The sequence below is a fragment of the Lonchura striata genome, chromosome 35 (assembly GCF_046129695.1).
Source record: "Lonchura striata isolate bLonStr1 chromosome 35, bLonStr1.mat, whole genome shotgun sequence".
Classification (NCBI taxonomy): domain Eukaryota; kingdom Metazoa; phylum Chordata; class Aves; order Passeriformes; family Estrildidae; genus Lonchura; species Lonchura striata.
In genome coordinates, this window is record NC_134637.1 from 538,152 (window position 1) to 556,967 (window position 18,816).

At 43.5% G+C, this 18,816-nt stretch overlaps 2 protein-coding genes across 2 annotated transcripts in view; both read right to left on the reverse strand.

The window, feature by feature from the left end:
- Window positions 1-7,366, reverse strand: part of LOC110481840 (RNA-binding protein FUS-like) — a 33,313-nt gene extending 25,947 nt beyond the window's left edge. Inside the window, exon 1 of the mRNA XM_077789543.1 lies at window positions 7,165-7,366. Within this exon, the coding sequence (XP_077645669.1) occupies window positions 7,165-7,366 (202 nt within the window). The remainder of the gene's footprint in view (window positions 1-7,164) is intronic.
- A 192-nt stretch (window positions 7,367-7,558) lies between these two features.
- On the reverse strand, window positions 7,559-18,353 carry LOC144247894 (uncharacterized). The gene is made up of 5 exons (XM_077789577.1): window positions 18,294-18,353; window positions 13,671-13,695; window positions 13,429-13,580; window positions 11,752-11,890; window positions 7,559-7,918 (listed from the first exon to the last, which is right to left on the reverse strand). Exons 1-5 carry the CDS (start codon window positions 18,304-18,306, stop codon window positions 7,609-7,611), a joined length of 639 nt encoding a protein of 212 aa, XP_077645703.1. The 5' UTR covers window positions 18,307-18,353; the 3' UTR covers window positions 7,559-7,608.
- Window positions 18,354-18,816: the final 463 nt, after the last annotated feature.

Below are 18,816 nucleotides of genomic sequence, written 5' to 3' on the forward strand. Positions count from 1 at the left end.
AAATTTTGGGAAATTTTGGGGAAAATCGCAAAAAATTGGGGAAAATATGGAAAAAATTGGGGGTTTTAGAGCCAAATATGAGGGATTTTGCCCCAATTTTGCCCCAAATCCCCCATCCTGCCCGTAGCTGTTGGCTGGAAAAACGGGAAAAAACATCTGGATTATTGGAATTCCGGGAAAAATCGGGGGAAATTTGGGAAAAATCCACAAAAAATTGGGGAAAATATGGGAAAAATCGGGGGTTTTAGACCCAAATCTGAGGGATTTTGCCCAAATTCTACCCCAAATCTGCCCTTCTTCCCGTAGCTGTTGGCTGGAAAAACAGGAAAAACATCGGGATCACCGAAATTCCCAAATTTTGGGGAAATTTGGGGAAAATCCGTAAAAAATTGGGGGAAAATATGGGAAAAATCGGGGGTTTTAGACCCAAGTCTGAGGGATTTTGCCCCAAATTCCAGGGAAATCTGTCTCAGTTACACCCCAAGTCCACCCTCCTGCCCGTAGCTGTTGGCTGGAAAAACGGGAAAAACATCGGGATCGCCGGAATTCCGGGATTTTGGGAAAAATCGCAAAAAAATTGGGGAAAATATGGGGAAAATCGGGGGTTTTAGACCCAAATCTGAGGGATTTTGCCCAAATTCTACCCCAAATCTGCCCTTCCTGCAGCTGTTGGCTGGAAAAAACGGGAAAAACATTGGGATCACCAGAATTTTGGGAAATTTTGGGAAAAATCCACAAAAAATTGGGTGAAAATACGGCAAAAATCGGGGGTTTCAGACCCAAATCTGAGGGATTTTGCCCCAGTTCTGCCCCAAATCTGCCCTTCTTCCTGTAGCTGGTGCCTTGAAAAACGGGAAAAACATCGGGATCACCAAAATTCCAGAATTTTGGGGAATTTTGGGAAAAATACGCAAAAAATTGGGGGAAAATACAGGAAAAATCAGGAGTTTCAGATCCAAATTTGAGGGATTTTGCCCCAAATTCCAGGGAAATCTGTCTCAATTCCACCCCAAATCCCCCATCCTGCCCATAGGTGTTGGCTGGAAAATCGGGAAAAACGTCGGGATCGCCAAAATTCTGTAATTCTGGGGAATTTTGGGAAAAATACGCAAAAAATTGGGGGAAAATATGGGAAAAATCGGGGGTTTCAGACCCAAATCTGAGGGATTTTGCCCCAGTTCCACCCCAAATCCTTTATAGCTGTTGGGTGGAAAAATGGGAAAAACATCGGGATCGCCGGAATTCCCAAATTTTGGGGAATTTTGGGAAAAATCACAGAAAAAATATGGAAAAATCCGGCGAAATTTGAGAGAAATCGGCACAAAATTGAGGAAAAATCGGGGGAAAATCCAGGAGTTTCAGACCCAAATCTTTGGGATCTTATCCCAAATTCCAGATTCTGACCCAAATTCCACGGATTTTGCCCCAAATTCCAGGGATTCAGCCCAAAAATTCCATGGATTCCACCCTAAATTCCAGGGATTTTTGCACCAAATACCACAAATTCTGTTCCAAATTCCAGAAGATTTTGTAAGAAATTCCACAAATTTTGCCCAAAACCCGCGTATTTTACCCCAAAATTCCCAAATTTTTGGGAATCTTTTTGGGAATGTGCCTCAGATCCCTGGGTATAATTTGGAACCAGTTGTAGGACGATTGTTCCCATCCAAAATCCCAAAATTCCACCCCAAATCCCTCCCATTTCAGCCGAAAATCAGCTGATTTTGCTCCGGTTTTTGCTGGTTTTGCTCCCGATTTTGCCCAAAATCCGCGTATTTCAACCCAAAATTCCTAAATTTTTTTGGGAATGTGTCTCAGATCCCCAGATATAATTTGGGAAAAATCAAGGAGCAGTTTTTTACTATCCCAAATCCCAAAAATTGACCCCAAATTCCCATATTTCAACTGATTTTTTCACCGTTTTCGCTCCGGATTTTGCCCAAAATCCTCATATTTCGCCCCAAAATTCCCGATTTTTTTGGGAATTCCACTAAAATCCCTGGATATAACTTAGTGTGGAATGCAGAAAACCTGATCCCACGTGAACCCTCAGAATTCCACCCCAAACGCCGAAAATCTCAGCCAAAAATCAGCCGATTTCGCTCCGGATTTCGCCGTTTCCGCTCCCGATTTTTCCCAAAATCCGCGTATTTCGCCCCAAAATTCCCGATTTTTTTGGGAATGCGACTCACAGGAGGCGGCTCCGTAGTGTCCCTGCTGGCCGTAGCCGCCGCTCGGGGGGTTTGGGAACCTGATCCCACCCCAAATCCTCCCAAATCCCCCCAAACTTCAGCCCATTTTGCCCAAAATCTGCGGATTTCACCCCAAAATTCCCGATTTTTTGGGGAATTTTTTGGGAATTTCATTAAAATCCGTAAATATAATTTGGAACCAGTTGGAGAAAAACCAATTCCCACCCCAAAATCCCTCCTATCTCAGCCCAAAATCAGCCGATTTCGCTCCGGATTTCACCGTTTTCGCTCCCGATTTTTCCCAAAATCCGCGTATTTCGCCCCAAAATTCGCAATTTTTTTGGGAATTCCACTAAAATCCCTGAATATAACTTAGTGTGGAATGCAGAAAAACTGATCCCATCTAAAATCTCAGAATTCCACCCAAAATCCCTCCTATCTCAGCCAAAAATCAGCCGATTTCGCTCCAGATTTCGCCGTTTCCGCTCCCGATTTTTCCCAAAATCCGCAGATTTCGCCCCAAAATTCCCGATTTTTTGGGGAATTTTTTTGGAATTTCACTAAAATTTGTGGATATAATTTGGAACCAGTTGGAGAAAAACTAATTCCCACCCCAAATCCCTCCCATTTCAGCCAAAAATCAGCCGATTTCGCTCCGGATTTCACCGTTTTCGCTCCTGATTTTTCCCAAATTCCTCATATTTCGCCCCAAAATTCCCGATTTTTTTGGGAATTCCACTAAAATCCCTGAACATAATTTAGTGTGGAATGCAGAAAAACTGATCCCATCTAAAATCTCAGAATTCCACCCCAAAATCCCTCCTATCTCAGCCAAAAATCATCCGATTTCGCTCCGGATTTCGCCGTTTTCGCTCCCGATTTTTCCCAAAATCCGCGTATTTCGCCCCAAAATTCCCGTTTTTTTTGGGAATGCGACTCACAGGAGGCGGCTCCGTAGTGTCCCTGCTGCCCGTAGCCGCCGCTCGGGGGCTTTGGGAACCTGATCCCACCCCAAATCCTCCCAAATCCCCCCAAACTTCAGCCCATTTTGCCCAAAATCCGCGGATTTCACCCCAAAATTCCCGATTTTTTTTGGGAACATGACTCAGATCCCTGGATATAATTTGGAACCAGTTGTAGGACCATTGTTTCTATCCCAAACCCTGGAATTCCCCAATTGTGCCGATTTCGCTCCGGATTTCGCCGTTTCCGCTCCCGATTTTTCCCAAATTCCTCATATTTCGCCCCAAAATTCCCAATTTTTTTGGAAATTTTTTGGGAATTCCACTAAAATCCCTAAATGTAACAGTGTGCAATACAGAAAACCTGATCCCACGTGAAGCCTCAGAATTCCACCCCAAATCGCTCCATTTTAACCCATTTTTTCACCGTTTTCGCTCCCGATTTTTCCCAAAATCCGCGTATTTCGCCCCAAAACTCCCGATTTTTTTGGGAGTGCGACTCACAGGAGGCGGCTCCGTAGTGTCCCTGCTGCCCGTAGCCGCCGCTCGGGGGGTTTGGGAACCTGATCCCACCCCAAATCCTCCCAAATCCCCCCAAACTTCAGCCCATTTTGCCCAAAATCCGCGGATTTCACCCCAAAATTCCCGATTTTTTTGGGAATTTCACTAAAATCCCTGAACATAATTTAGTGTGGAATGCAGAAAAACTGATCCCATCTAAAATCTCAGAATTCCACCCCAAATCCCTCCTATCTCAGCCAAAAATCAGCCGATTTCGCTCCGGATTTCGCCGTTTTCGCTCCCGATTTTTCCCAAAATCCGCATATTTCACCCCAAAATTCCCGTTTTTTTTGGGACTGCGACTCACAGGAGGCGGCTCCGTAGTGTCCCTGCTGGCCGTAGCCGCCGCTCGGGGGGTTTGGGAACCTGATCCCACCCCAAATCCCCCCAAACTTCAGCCCATTTTGCCCAAAATCTGCAGATTTCACCCCAAAATTCCCGATTTTTTGGGGAATTTTTTTTGGAATTTCATTAAAATCTATAAATATAATCTGGAACCAGTTGGAGAAAAACCAATTCCCACCCCAAAATCCCTCCTATCTCAGCCAAAAATCAGCCGATTTCGCTCCGGATTTCACCGTTTTCGCTCCCGATTTTTCCCAAATTCCTCATATTTCGCCCCAAAATTCCCAATTTTTTTGGAAATTTTTTGGGAATTCCGCTAAAATCCCTAAATGTAACAGTGTGCAATACAGAAAACCTGATCCTATGTGAAGCCTCAGAATTCCACCCCAAATCGCTCCATTTTAACCGATTTTTTCACCGTTTCCGCTCCCGATTTTTCCCAAAATCCTCATATTTCGCCCCAAAATTCCCGATTTTTTTTAGGAATTCCACTAAAATCCCTGAATATAACTTAGTGTGGAATGCAGAAAAACTGATCCCATCTAAAATCTCAGAATTCCACCCCAAAATCCCTCCTATTTCAGCCAAAAATCAGCCAATTTTGGTCCGGATTTCGCCGTTTTCACTCCCAATTTTTCCCAAAATCCGCATATTTCACCCCAAAATTCCCAATTCTTTTGGAAATTTTTTGGGAATTCCACTAAAATCTCTTGATATAACTTAGTGTGGAATGCAGAAAACCTGATCCCACGTGAAGCCTCAGAATTCCACCCCAAATCCCTCCTTATCTCAGCCAAAAATCAGCCGATTTCGCTCCGGATTTCGCCGTTTCCGCTCCCGATTTTTCCCAAAATCCGCGTATTTCGCCCCAAAATTCCCGTTTTTTTTGGGAGTGCGACTCACAGGAGGCGGCTCCGTAGTGTCCCTGCTGCCCGTAGCCGCCGCTCGGGGGGTTTGGGAACCTGATCCCACCCCAAATCCTCCCAAATCCCCCCAAACTTCAGCCCATTTTGCCCAAAATCTGCGGATTTCGCCCCAAAATTCCCGATTTTTTGGGGAATTTTTTGGGAATTTCATTAAAATCCGTAAATATAATTTGGAACCAGTTGGAGAAAAACCAATTCCCACCCCAAAATCCCTCCTATCTCAGCCCAAAATCAGCCGATTTCGCTCCGGATTTCGCCGTTTCCGCTCCCGATTTTTCCCAAAATCCGCATATTTCACCCCAAAATTCCCCATTTTTTTGGGAATTTCACTAAAATCCCTGAATATAACTTAGTGTGGAATGCAGAAAACCTGATCCTACGTGAAGCCTCAGAATTCCACCCCAAACGCCGAAAATCTCAGCCAAAAATCAGCCGATTTCGCTCCGGATTTCGCCGTTTTCGCTCCCGATTTTTCCCAAATTCCTCATATTTCGCCCCAAAATTCCCGATTTTTTTGGGAATGCGACTCACAGGAGGCGGCTCCGTAGTGTCCCTGCTGGCCGTAGCCGCCGCTCGGGGGGTTTGGGAACCTGATCCCACCCCAAATCCTCCCAAACTTCAGCCCATTTTGCCCAAAATCTGCGGATTTCGCCCCAAAATTCCCGATTTTTTTTGGGAACGTGACTCAGATCCCTGGATATAATTTGGAACCAGTTGTAGGACCATTGTTTCTATCCCAAACCCTGGAATTCCCCCATTTGTGCCGATTTCAGTTCCGATTTCGTACTTTTCGCTCCCGATTTTGCCCAAAATCCGCATATTTCGCCCCAAAATTCCCGATTTTTTTTGGGAATGTGACTCAGATCCCTAAATATTGTTTGGAACCAGTTGTAGGAAAACTGTTCCCACCCCAAATCCCAAAATTCCACCCCAAATCCCTCCTATCTCAGCCAAAAATCAGCCGATTTCGCTTTGGATTTCACCGTTTTCACTCCCGATTTTTCCCAAAATCCGTGTATTTCGCCCCAAAATTCCCGATTTTTTTGGGAATTCCACTAAAATCCCTGAATATAACTTAGTGTGGAATGCAGAAAACCTGACCCCACGTGAAGCCTCAGAATTCCACCCCAAATCCCTCCTATCTCAGCCAAAAATCAGCCGATTTCGCTCCGGATTTCGCCGTTTTCGCTCCCGATTTTTCCCAAAATCCTCATATTTCGCCCCAAAATTCCCGTTTTTTTTGGGAGTGCGACTCACAGGAGGCGGCTCCGTAGTGTCCCTGCTGGCCGTAGCCGCCGCTCGGGGGGTTTGGGAACCTGATCCCACCCCAAATCCTCCCAAATCCCCCCAAACTTCAGCCCATTTTGCCCAAAATCTGCGGATTTCACCCCAAAATTCCCGATTTTTTGGGGAATTTTTTGGGAATTTCATTAAAATCCGTAAATATAATTTGGAACCAGTTGGAGAAAAACCAATTCCCACCCCAAAATCCCTCCTATCTCAGCCAAAAATCAGCCGATTTCGCTCCGGATTTCGCCGTTTTTGCTCCCGATTTTTCCCAAATTCCTCATATTTCACCCCAAAATTCCTGATTTTTTTGGGAATTTCACTAAAATCCCTGGATATAACTTAGTGTGGAATGCAGAAAACCTGATCCCACGTGAACCCTCAGAATTCCACCCCAAATCGCTCCATTTTAACCCATTTTTTCGCCATTTTCGCTCCCGATTTTTCCCAAAATCCTCATATTTCACCCCAAAATTCCCGATTTTTTGGGGAATTTTTTGGGAATTTCATTAAAATCCGTAAATATAATTTGGAACCAGTTGGAGAAAAACCAATTCCCACCCCAAAATCCCTCCTATCTCAGCCAAAAATCAGCCGATTTCGCTCCGGATTTCGCCGTTTTCGCTCCCGATTTTTCCCAAATTCCGCGTATTTCACCCCAAAATTCCCGATTTTTTTTAGGAATTCCACTAAAATCCCTGAATATAACTTAGTGTGGAATGCAGAAAACCTGACCCCACGTGAAGCCTCAGAATTCCACCCCAAATCCCTCCCATTTCAGCCAAAAATCAGCCGATTTCGCTCTGGATTTCGCCGTTTCCGCTCCCGATTTTTCCCAAAATCCTCGTATTTCGCCCCAAAATTCCCGTTTTTTTTGGGAATGCGACTCACAGGAGGCGGCTCCGTAGTGTCCCTGCTGCCCGTAGCCCGGGGGCGGGTTGTAGGAGCCCTGCTGCCCGTAGCTCTGCTGCCCGTAGGCGCCGCTCGGGGGGTTTGGGAACCTGATCCCACCCCAAATCCTCCCAAACTTCAGCCCATTTTGCCCAAAATCTGCGGATTTCACCCCAAAATTCCCGATTTTTTTTGGGAACATGACTCAGATCCCTGGATATAATTTGGAACCAGTTGTAGGACCATTGTTTCTATCCCAAACCCTGGAATTCCCCAATTGTGCCGATTTCGCTCCGGATTTCGCCGTTTCCGCTCCCGATTTTTCCCAAATTCCTCATATTTCGCCCCAAAATTCCCAATTTTTTTGGAAATTTTTTGGGAATTCCACTAAAATCCCTAAATGTAACAGTGTGCAATACAGAAAACCTGATCCCACGTGAAGCCTCAGAATTCCACCCCAAATCGCTCCATTTTAACCCATTTTTTCACCGTTTCCGCTCCCGATTTTTCCCGAAATCCGCGTATTTCGCCCCAAAATTCCCGTTTTTTTTGGGACTGCGACTCACAGGAGGCGGCTCCGTAGTGTCCCTGCTGCCCGTAGCCCGGGGGCGGGTTGTAGGAGCCCTGCTGGCCGTAGCCCTGCTGGCCGTAGGCGCCGCTGGGCTGCGGCTGCGGCTGCGGCTGCGGCTGCTGCGCGTAGGCGCCGCCCGCCGCGCCCGGCCCGTAGCCGGAGCCGCCCGAGCCGCCGCCGTAGCTGCGGAGAAATGGGGTGAAAAATGGGGATTTTGGGAAAAAATGGGGGTTTGAGGGGGAATGTGGGGGGTTTGGGGGGGGGGGGATGGGGGTTTGGGGGGGGGATGGGGGTTTGAGGGGGGAATGGGGGTTTGAGGGAAGAGGCGGAAAAATGGGACTTTGGAAAGGGGAAAATGGGGATTTTGGGGTGAAAAAAGGGGATTTTGGGAAAAAATGGGGGTTTTGAGGGAAAAAATGGGGGGTTTGAGGGGGGAATGGGAGTTTCAGAGAGAAAAATGGGGGTTTGAGGGGGGGGAAATGGGAGGTTTGGGGGGGAAAAATGAGAGGTTTGAGGGAAGAGGCGGAAATTTGGGGTGTGAAAAATGGGAGTTTGGAAAGGGGAAAATGGGGATTTTGAGGTGAAAAAAATTGGAGTTTTGGGGTGAAAAAAGGGGATTTTGGGAAAAAACAGGGGGTTGAGGGGGAGAAATGGGGGCTGAGGGGGAAATAGGGGTTTTGAGGGGACATATGGGGAGTTTGGGGGGGGAAATGGGAGGTTTGAGGGGGGGAAATGGGAGGTTTGAGGGAAGATGTGAAAAAATGGGACTTTGGAAAGGGGAAAATGGGGATTTTGGGGTGAGAAACGGGGATTTTGGGAAAAAATGGGGGTTTTGAGAGAAAAAATGGGGGGTTTGAGGGGGGAAATGGGGGGTTTGAGGGGGGGAGATGGGAGGTTTGAGGGAAGAGGTGGAAATTTGGGGTGTGAAAAGTGGGAGCTTGGAAAGGGGAAATGGGGGTTTTGGGGTGAGAAACGGGGATTTTGGGAAAAAAATGGGGGTTGAGGGGGGAGAAATGGGGGTTTTGAGGGGGAAAATGGGGGTTGAGGGGAAAAATGGGGGGTTTGGGGGGGAAATGGGGGTTTTGAGGGGGGAAATGGGATTTTTGTGGGAAAAGGGGCTTTTAAAAGGGGAGTTTGGAAAGGGAAAATGGGGATTTTGGGGTGAAAAAAATTGGAGTTTTGGGGTGAAAAAAGGGGATTTTGGGAAAAAACAGGGGGTTGAGGGGGAGAAATGGGGGTTTCAGGGGGAAATAGGGGTTTTGAGGGGACATATGGGGAGTTTGGGGGGGGAAATGGGGGTTTTGAGGGAGGGAAATGGGAAGTTTGAGGGAAGAGGCAGGAAAATGGGACTTTGGAAAGGGGAAAATGGGGATTTTGGGGTGAAAAAAGGGGATTTTGGGGAAAAATGGGGGTTGAGGGGGGAGAAATGGGGGTTTTGAGGGGAAAAAATGGGGGGGTTGGGGGGGAAATGGGAGGTTTGAGGGGGAGAAATGGGAGGTTTGTGGGAAAAGGGGCTTTTAAAAGGGGAGTTTGGAAAGGGAAAATGGGGATTTTGGGGTGAAAAAGGGGATTTTGGGAAAAAATGGGGGTTTTGAGGGAAAAAATGGGGGGTTTGAAAGGGGGAAATGGGGGTTTGGGGGGGGAAAAATGGGAGGTTTGTGGGGGGGAAAATGGGAGGTTTGAGGGAAGAGGCGGAAATTTGGGGTGTGAAAAGTGGGAGCTTGGAAAGGGGAAATGGGGATTTTGGGGTGAGAAACGGGGGAATTTTGGTGTGGAAAAAGGGGATTTTCGGAAAAAATGGGGCTTTGAGGGAAAAAATGGAGATTTTGAGGGGGGAAAATGGGAGTTTCGGGGGGAAAAATGGGAGGCTTGAGGGGGGGAAATGGGGGTTTTGAGGGGAAATATGGGGGTTTTGAGGGGGGGGAATGGGGGTTTGAGGGGGGGAATGGGATTTTTGTGGGAAAAGGGGCTTTTAAAATGGGACTTTGGAAAGGGAAAATGGGGATTTTGGGGTGAAAAAGGGGATTTTGGGAAAAAATGGGGGTTTTGAGGGAAAAAATGGGGGGTTTGAGGGGGCGGAAATGGGGGTTTGAGGGGGGAAATGGGAGGTTTTGGGGGGGAAATGGGAGGTTTGAGGAGGGAAATGGGGGGTTTGAGGGAAGAGGCAGGAAAATGGGACTTTGGAAAGGGGAAAATGGGGATTTTGGGGTGAGAAACGGGGATTTTGGGAAAAAATGAGGGTTTTGAGGGAAAAAATGGGGGGTTTGAAAGGGGAAATGGGGGGTTTGAGGGGGGAATGGGGGTTTTGAGGGGGGAAATGGGGGGTTTGAGGGAAGATGAGGAAATTTGGGGTGTGAAAAGTGGGAGTTTGGAAAGGGGAAAATGGGGATTTTGAGGTGAAAAAAGGGGATTTTGGGAAAAAACGGGGGTTTGAGGGAAAAAATGGGAGTTTCGGGGGGGAAAAATGGGGGGTTTGAGGGGGGGAAATGGGATTTTTGTGGGAAAAGGGGCTTTTAAAAGGGGAGTTTGGAAATGGGAAAATGGGGATTTTGAGGTGAAAAAAATTGGAGTTTTGGGGTGAAAAAAGGGGATTTTGGGAAAAAACGGGGGGTTGAGGGGGAGAAATGGGGGTTGAGGGGGGAAATGGGGGTTGAGGGGGGAAATGGGGGTTTTGGGGGGAGAAATGGGATTTTTGAGGGATGACGCGGAAATCTGGGGTGTTAAAAATGGGAGTTTGGAAAGGGGAAAATATGGATTTTGGGGTGAAAAAAGGGGGAATTTTGGGGTGAAAAAAGGGGATTTGGGGAAAAACGGGGATTTTGAGGGGGAAAATGGGGGTTTTGAGGGGGAAAAATGGGAGGTTTGGGGGAAAACACAGGAATTTGGGGCGTGAAAAATGGGAGCTTGGAAAGGGAAAATGGGGATTTTGGGGTGAAAATATTGGAGTTTTGGAAGGGAAAATGGGAAATTTGGGGTGAAAAGGGGGAATTTTGAGAAAAATGGGGGTTTGCAAAGGGAAAAATGGGAGGTTTGCGGGGAGAAAATGGGGGTTTCTGGGGGAGAAATGGGATTTTTGAGGGAAAAGGGGCTCAAAAAAGGGGAGTTTGGAAAGGGAAAATGGGGATTTTGGGGTGAAAAGGGGGGATTTTGGGAAAAATGGGGATCTCCAGGAAGGGAAATCGGAATTTTGGGTTTAGAAGACATGAATTAGAGGGTAAAATGTGGGCACGTGGGGGAAAAATGTGGGAATTTGGAGGGGAAAAAACGGGAATTTCAGGGGTTGGGGTTTGTGTTAGTGCTTTGGGGTATTAACAATAACAATTAATTAGTGCTAATTAAGGATTAATTAGTGCATTAATCACCCTCCAGAGGCCGAGGCAGCCGCAGGGGGCTGGGAATACCCAGGGCAGGAGGAGCTTTGGAGTTACTGGTGTGGGGTTTGTGTTACTGGTTTGGGGTTTTAATTAACAATAACAATTAATTAGTGCTAATTAAGGATTAATTAGTTAATTAATCACCTTCCAGAGGCCGAGGCAGCTGAAGGGGGCTGGGAATAGCCGGGGTAGGAGGAGCTCTGGAGTTACTGGGAGTGACCGGGGTGGGGTTTGTGTTACTGGTTTGGGGTTTTAATTAACAATAACAATTAATTAGTGCTAATTAAGGATTAATTAGTTAATTAATCACCTTCCAGAGGCCGAGGCAGCTGAAGGGGGCTGGGAATAGCCGGGGTAGGAGGAGCTCTGGGGTTACTGGGAGTGACTGGGGTGGGGTTTGTGTTACTGGTTTGGGGTTTTAATTATCAATAACAATTAATTAGTGCTAATTAAGGATTAATTAGTTAATTAATCACCTTCCAGAGGCCGAGGCAGCTGAAGGGGGCTGGGAATAGCCGGGGTAGGAGGAGCTCTGGGGTTACTGGGAGTGACTGGGGTGGGGTTTGTGATACTGGTTCGGGGTTTTAATTAACAATAACATTTAAATAACGCTAATTAAGGATTAATTAGTTAATTAATCACCTTCCAGAGGCCGAGGCAGCCGCGGGGGGCTGGGAATAGCCGGGGTAGGAGGAGCTTTGGCCATAGCTGCCCTGGGAGCTCTGCCCGGAGCCGAAGCCGCCGGAGCCGTAGGAGGGAGGCGCCGCCGGCGCCGAATAACCTGAATTAATTAAAGTAATTAATTAATTAATTAGCGATTACAAATGTGGAGGTGGGAAGGGGAAGAAACGGGGGGAAATTGGGGAAAAAATGGGGGAAAAACAAGGGAAAAATAGAGAAAAAAGGGGAAAAAAAAAACAAGGAAATGGGGAAAATGGGAAAAATACCTAAGATTAATTAATTAATAATTAATAAATGAATTGTTTAATTTTTTGGGGAATTTTTGTGGGAATTTTTGGCTCACTAACCTCTCTGGCTTTTTTTGGGTCACTTTTGGCTCCATTTTGGGTCAATTTTGGTCCAGTTTTGGCTCTGAAAGCGCCGATTTCAGTTAAAATGCGACACAACAATGGGGATTTTTGGGAATCTCAGGAATTTTTTGGGGAATTTCGGGAATTTTTTGGGAATTTTGGGAATGTTGACCTCATTTACTATCCTGGCTCTGCCCAGACAGTTTTGGGTGGGTTTTGACGCAAATTTGGGTCAGTTTTGCCTCCGAAAGCGCCGATTTTGATTAAAACGGGGTAAAAGGACGGGGATTTTTGGGAATTTCGGGAATTTTTTTGGGAATTTTTTGGGAATTTTGGGAATGTTGACCTCATTTACTATCCTGGCTCTGCCCAGACAGTTTTGGGTGGGTTTTGACGCAAATTTGGGTCAGTTTTGAGCCAACTTTGGGTCAGTTTTGGCTCCAAAAGCGCCGATTTTGATTAAAACGGGGTAAAAGGACGGGGATTTTCGGGAATTTTTTTGGGAATTTCAGGAATTTTTTGGGAATTTTGGGAATGTTGACCTCACTCACCATCCTGGCTCTGCCCAGACAGTTTTGGGTGGGTTTTCACGCAAATTTGGGTCAGTTTTGCCTCCGAAAGCGCCGATTTTTATTAAAACGGGGTAAAAGGACGGGGATTTTTGGGAATTTCGGGAATTTTTTGGGAATGTTTTGGGAATTTTGGGAATGTTGACCTCACTCACCATTCTGGCTCTGCCCAGACAGTTTTGAGTGGGTTTTGACGCAAATTTGGGTCAGTTTTGAGCCAACTTTGGGTCAGTTTTGGCTCCGAAAGCGCCGATTTTTATTAAAACGGGGTAAAAGGACGGGGATTTTTGGGAATTTTGGGAATTTTTTGGCAATTATTTGGGAATTTTGGGAATGTTGACCTCACTCACCATCCTGGCTCTGCCCAGACAGTTTTGGGTGGGTTTGACACAAATTTGGGTCAGTTTTGAGCCAACTTTGGGTCAGTTTTGGCTCCGAAAGCGCCGATTTTGATTAAAACGGGGTAAAAAGACGGGGATTTTGGGGAATTTCGGGAATTTTTTTGGAATTTTTTTTGGAATTTTGGGAATGTTGACCTCATTTACTATCCTGGCTCTGCCCAGACAGTTTTGGGTGGGTTTTGACGCAAATTTGGGTCAGTTTTGAGCCAACTTTGGGTCAGTTTTGGCTCCGAAAGCGCCGATTTTGATGAAAACGGGGTAGAAGGACGGGGATTTTTGGGAATTTCGGGATTTTTTGGGAATGTTTTCCTGGCTCACCGCTCTGGCTCTGTCCGTAGGAGGATCCGTAGCCCCCCTGGCCGTAGCCCGTGTCCGAGCTCTGCCCGTAGCCGCCGTAGCTCTGCTGGGAGTAGCTCTGCCCCCCGCCCTGGGAGTAGCTCTGGCTGGGAGGGGCGGGGTAGGCGCCGTAGCTGAGGAGAAAAATCCCAATTTTGGGCAAAAATTCCTCACAAAAATAGGGATTTTTGGGGATGGGGGAAAGTTGGGAAATGGGGTTTTACCTTTGGGTGGCGGTCTGGCTGTAATCTGGGGAGGAAAGGGTTAAAAAATGGGATTAATCCAGCATTAATCAAATAAAATCAATTTATTTTCGCTCATTAAGTCTGGGGAGGAAAGGGTTAAAAATTGGGGTTAATCCAGCAGAAATCAAATAAAATCAATTTATTTTTGCTCATTAAGTCTGGGGAGGAAAGGGTTAAAAAATGGGGTTAATCCAGCAGAAATCAAATAAAAATTAATTTGTTTTCGCTCATTAAGTCTGGGGAGGAAGGGGTTAAACATTGGGGTTAATCCAGCATTAATCAAATAAAATAAATTTATTTTTGCTCATTAAGTCTGGGGAGGAAAGGGTTAAAAATTGGGGTTAATCCAGCAGAAATCAAATAAAAATCAGTTTATTTTCGCTCATTAAGTCTGGGGAGGAAGGGGTTAAAAATTGGGGTTAATCCAGCAGAAATCAAATAAAAATCAATTTATTTTCGCTCATTAAGTCTGGGGAGGAAAGGGTTAAAAATTGGGGTTAATCCAGCAGAAATCAAATAAAATAAATTTATTTTTGCTCATTAAGTCTGGGGAGGAAGGGGTTAAAAATTGGGGTTAATCCAGCAGAAATCAAATAAAAATCAATTTATTTTCACTCATTAAATCTGGGGAGGAAGGGGTTAAAAACTGAGTTAATCCGGTAGAAATTGGTTAAAAATAAATTTATTTTCCTTCATTTATTAAATCTGTGGAGGAATGGGTTAAAAATTTGGGGTTAATCCACCAGAAATAAAATCAAATAAATTTATTTTCCCTATATTATTTAATTTGGGGAGGAAACGGTTAAAAAATTCATGTTAATCAATATGAAATTAAAACAAATAAATTTATTTTCCCTCATTTATTAAATCTGGGGAGGAATGGGTTAAAAATTTGTGGTTAATCCACCAGAAATAAAATAAAATAAATTTATTTTCCCTATATTATTTAATTTGGGGAGGAAACGGTTAAAAAATTCATGCTAATCAATATGAAATAAACCCAAATAAATTGATTTTCCCTCATTCATTAAATCTGAGGAGGAAAAGGTTAAAGTTTTAAGTTAATTAATTAGAAATCAAATAAAATAAATTTATTTTCTCTAAATTATTAAACCTGGGGAGGAAATATTTTAAGAATTCAGATTAATCCATTAGAAATTGCTTAAAATTGATTAAAATTAAATAAGGTGTTAAAAATTGGAGTTATTCCAGCAGAAATCAAATAAATTAAATTTATTTTACCTCATCTATTAAGTCTGGAGAAAAATGGGTAAAAAATTTGGATTTATTAATTAGTAGTAAGATAAATTTCTTTTCTCTGATTTATTAAATCTGGAGAGGAAAGGATTAAAAATTTTGCCTTAATAAGAAATCAAATACATTTATTTTTCTTAAATTAAGAAACCCGGGGAAGAATGGGTTAAAAATTTGGGGTTAATCCATCAGAAATTAGTTAAAATAAATTTATTATATTTAATTTATTAAATTTTGGTAGGAAAAGGTTTAAAAATTTCAATTTATAAGAAAAAAAAAAAAAAAACAATTTTCCCTAATTTATTAAAAGTGGAGAGGAAAATTAGGGTTAATTGAGCAGAAATTGGTTAAAATATATTTATTAAATCTGGGGAGAAAAGCGTTAAAAAAATTGGGTTAATCCAGCAGAAATCAAATAAAATCCATTTATTTTCCCTAAATTATTAAACCTGGGGAGGAAAGATTTAAAAAATTCGGGGTTAATCCTTGAGAAATTGCTTAAAATAAATTTATTTTTCGTATTTTATAAAGAAATTGGATCATCAGGTGTTAATTAAGAGCTCTAATTAAGCCAGTTCCTGTTACACTAATTAGCAACGGCATGGTTTTAGATAGAAATATCACCTTCCCATTAATTTTTATTATTATCAATAAAGAAATTAATTTTAATTATTAATTCTTTTTTATTGTTGTTCTTAATTATTAACAGGATCCTTTTAATTACAGGCAATTTAGAACACTTTAAAGTAATTAAACATTCTAAAATATAATTACCTAATAATAAATAATATATTCACTAATTACATCATAACCAAATAACACATTGAAAATATAAAAATGCAACTAATAACTTTTAATTAGAAGACTTATTAATCACATAATATTTAATAATAATTTAACAATACATTAATAATTTATTAATTATCAATTTTCCCCTTTACATTACTGTTATTAAGGGGAGGTTTTAATTAAACAATAAAAACAAAACACTCAATTTATCGAAATGTATTCATTAATATCCCTAATTCATTAGTATTCATGAAGTATCACATCCTAATTAATATTATTACTCATTAATACAATGCTTTTAATTACTTAGCCAAAATTTAACATTAAATCCGTGTTTTAAAGGTGTTTTGCACTGATTTTTGTAATTAAAGTACTCCCTTAAAAATTAATTATACGATTAATTAATTTAAGGATATTTCCATAATTAAAATCCAATCAATACCCAAATTATTTATCAATAAATCCACTTTATTTCTGTAATTAATAGCACTTTTTAAACCAATAATAAGAAAAAAAATCACCTTATTATCATCTAAAATTTTTTATATGACCCATTAATTTTTGGTAAAGAATGTGCTACAAAAAATTTAATTAAAAAACTTCAAATAAATAAAAATTTTAACACTTGATAAGCCCATAAATACCTTTAAAATTTAAAAAATCAATTTATTAACTCCATTATTTATTAACAAGAACCTTTTAACTACAGAAACAAAATTGAATAAATGGATTTTAATATTTTAATTGGACAATTAAGAATAATTTTAGATTTTAGGGCAGAAAGAGCGAAATTTCCACATAAAATAAAAGGAAAAATCGGATTTTTTTATCCATCCAAAAGCACCAAATCCCTGCTGGAGAGCGGAATTTCCCGCCAAAAAAAACTCAGAATTAATTAATTTATCCCAAAAATCATCGTAAACTTTGATTTTTAATTGAAATAAATGAAATTAAAGAGAATTTTTGTTTATTATTTATATGTGACAATGAACGTGAAACTTTAAATCCCCCTCAGGCTCAGCAGAATAAAAAGGGTTTAAAAATTCGGTTTTAACAGCAAATATCCCCCTGCAAAAGGACTCAAGAGGTGGAAATTAATTATTTAGGTGTTATAAAAAATAACTTTAATTATTTAGATATAAAAATTAATTAGTTCGAGGGAAATTTAATGATTTCGACAGAAAAACTCAGTAAGAAAATGAAAATTTCCCTCAGGCACCACACGAGAAACGGGAAAAAAAAAAAAAAAAAGCCTCTAAAACCTCACAAAATTCAACGAATTTAAAATAAATTTAATTTAAAAGGGATTTAAAATTTAAAATTAAAAGGGATAAATTAAAATTTAAATATTTTGAGGTTTTAATTTAGGGGAAATTTAAAATTCCCCTCAGGCTCCGCCTAACAAAAGGCGTGCCCTGAGGGGGGAGGAATGTTCAAAAACCTGGATTTAAAGTGGAATTTCCGCCAAAAAAAGAGATTGAACAGCGCAATAAAACAGAAATTTAATAATAAATCTTTATATTTAATTGAAATAATTTGAATTTCGCTTTAAAACGAGGGGAGCTGAACCGAACACCCCCCCCCCCTCAGGAGGCGGCGGGAATTTCCCGCCTCGCATGGGAGAAACCGCGGGCGGGGAGGGATTTTTAACCTCGAAAGCGAAGTTTTAGGGCGGAAATTTGGGATTGATTTGTTTAATTTGGATTTATTTTGGATTTAATTGGGATTTAATTGGGATTTAAAGGACCCGGATGCGTCGCTGCGGCAGCGGCGCCGCGCATGCGCCGCGCGCACAAAATGGCGGCGGTGGCGCAGAGGCCAAACCACAAAATGGCGGGCGGGGAAATAATAAAAATGAAATAAAATAAACCGGGTCCCGAATTCCCCTAAAACACCCCGGAATTACCCCAAAAATCCAAACAATGCCAGCTAAAATTTAAGTTTTTGTGGTAAAATTGGCGGGTTTGGGGTTAATTCGCTTCCGTAGCATCCGGGCGCGGCGCGCTTTGTTCGGCACCCGCCCCATCATCCGCGATGTTATCAGGAAATATCACTCGGGAAAACCCCCGAAATTTGCGGTTTGGGATTAAAATGTGTTAAAATGGGGATGTATTAAATGGAAAAGGGGAAACAGATTGAAAATAAAATATAGAGAAGCGTGGGGGAAACGGGGCGGCATCAAACCCCACACAGAGCAGCGCTGAGGGTGAAAAACCCCCAATGAAACAACGCCTCGACTACACCAAATAAACGAGGAAGCGACAGCTTTAAACAACACAGATTAAAAGCAAATTACGAACAACACAATTGTTACGTGTAACAGATATAGTTCGCGCCATTTCTAGTAGGATATAGGGGGTATTAAGCGCTGCAATCCCCTCAGAATTCCCCCACTCGGCGCTCCCACACCGCGCTGGGCTCTGCAATCCCCGCCCGCCCTCAGGGTTCCCGGGGGGGCAAGGGAGGGGAATTTCAGGGGTCCCTCCCTGAGCTTCGGGGGAGTCCCCGTGAGGGTTTCAAAGGGAGGCGCCGGAGGATTCCCCACGCTTTGCCCGGTACCGTTGGAGGCCATGGCGGTGCCGCGCGTCCCGCGTCCCGCTCCACGTGGCGCCCGCACTGCGCGCCCCGCGCGTTCCGCCGCCTCTTTTATAGCCTCGGTCGGCGCGTTCCATTCGGGCGGGGAAAAGAGGGGGGGAACGAGGAGATGGTACGGTCCCGCTATGGAAAAGGGGGCGTGGCGGTGGGCGGGGCCATGGATAGCGGGTTTAGCTATAGGGGACGGGGCCCTATAGGGGACAGCAGGTATGGGGGGGTTCTATAGGGCGCAGGGGGGTTCTATAGGGGGCAGGGGGGGTTTTATAGGGGGCAGACCCCATAAAGGGGGTGGGGGAGGGGGTCTAGGGGGGAGGAACCTATAGAGGGGGTGGGGGAGGGGTTCTATAGGGGATAAGGGGGGTTCTATAGGGGGCAAGGGGGGTTCTATAGGGCGCAGAGGGGTTCTATAGGGGGCAGGGGGGTTCTATAGGGGGCAGGGGGGTTCTATAGGGGGCAGGGGGGGTTTTATAGGGGGCAGGGGGTTCTA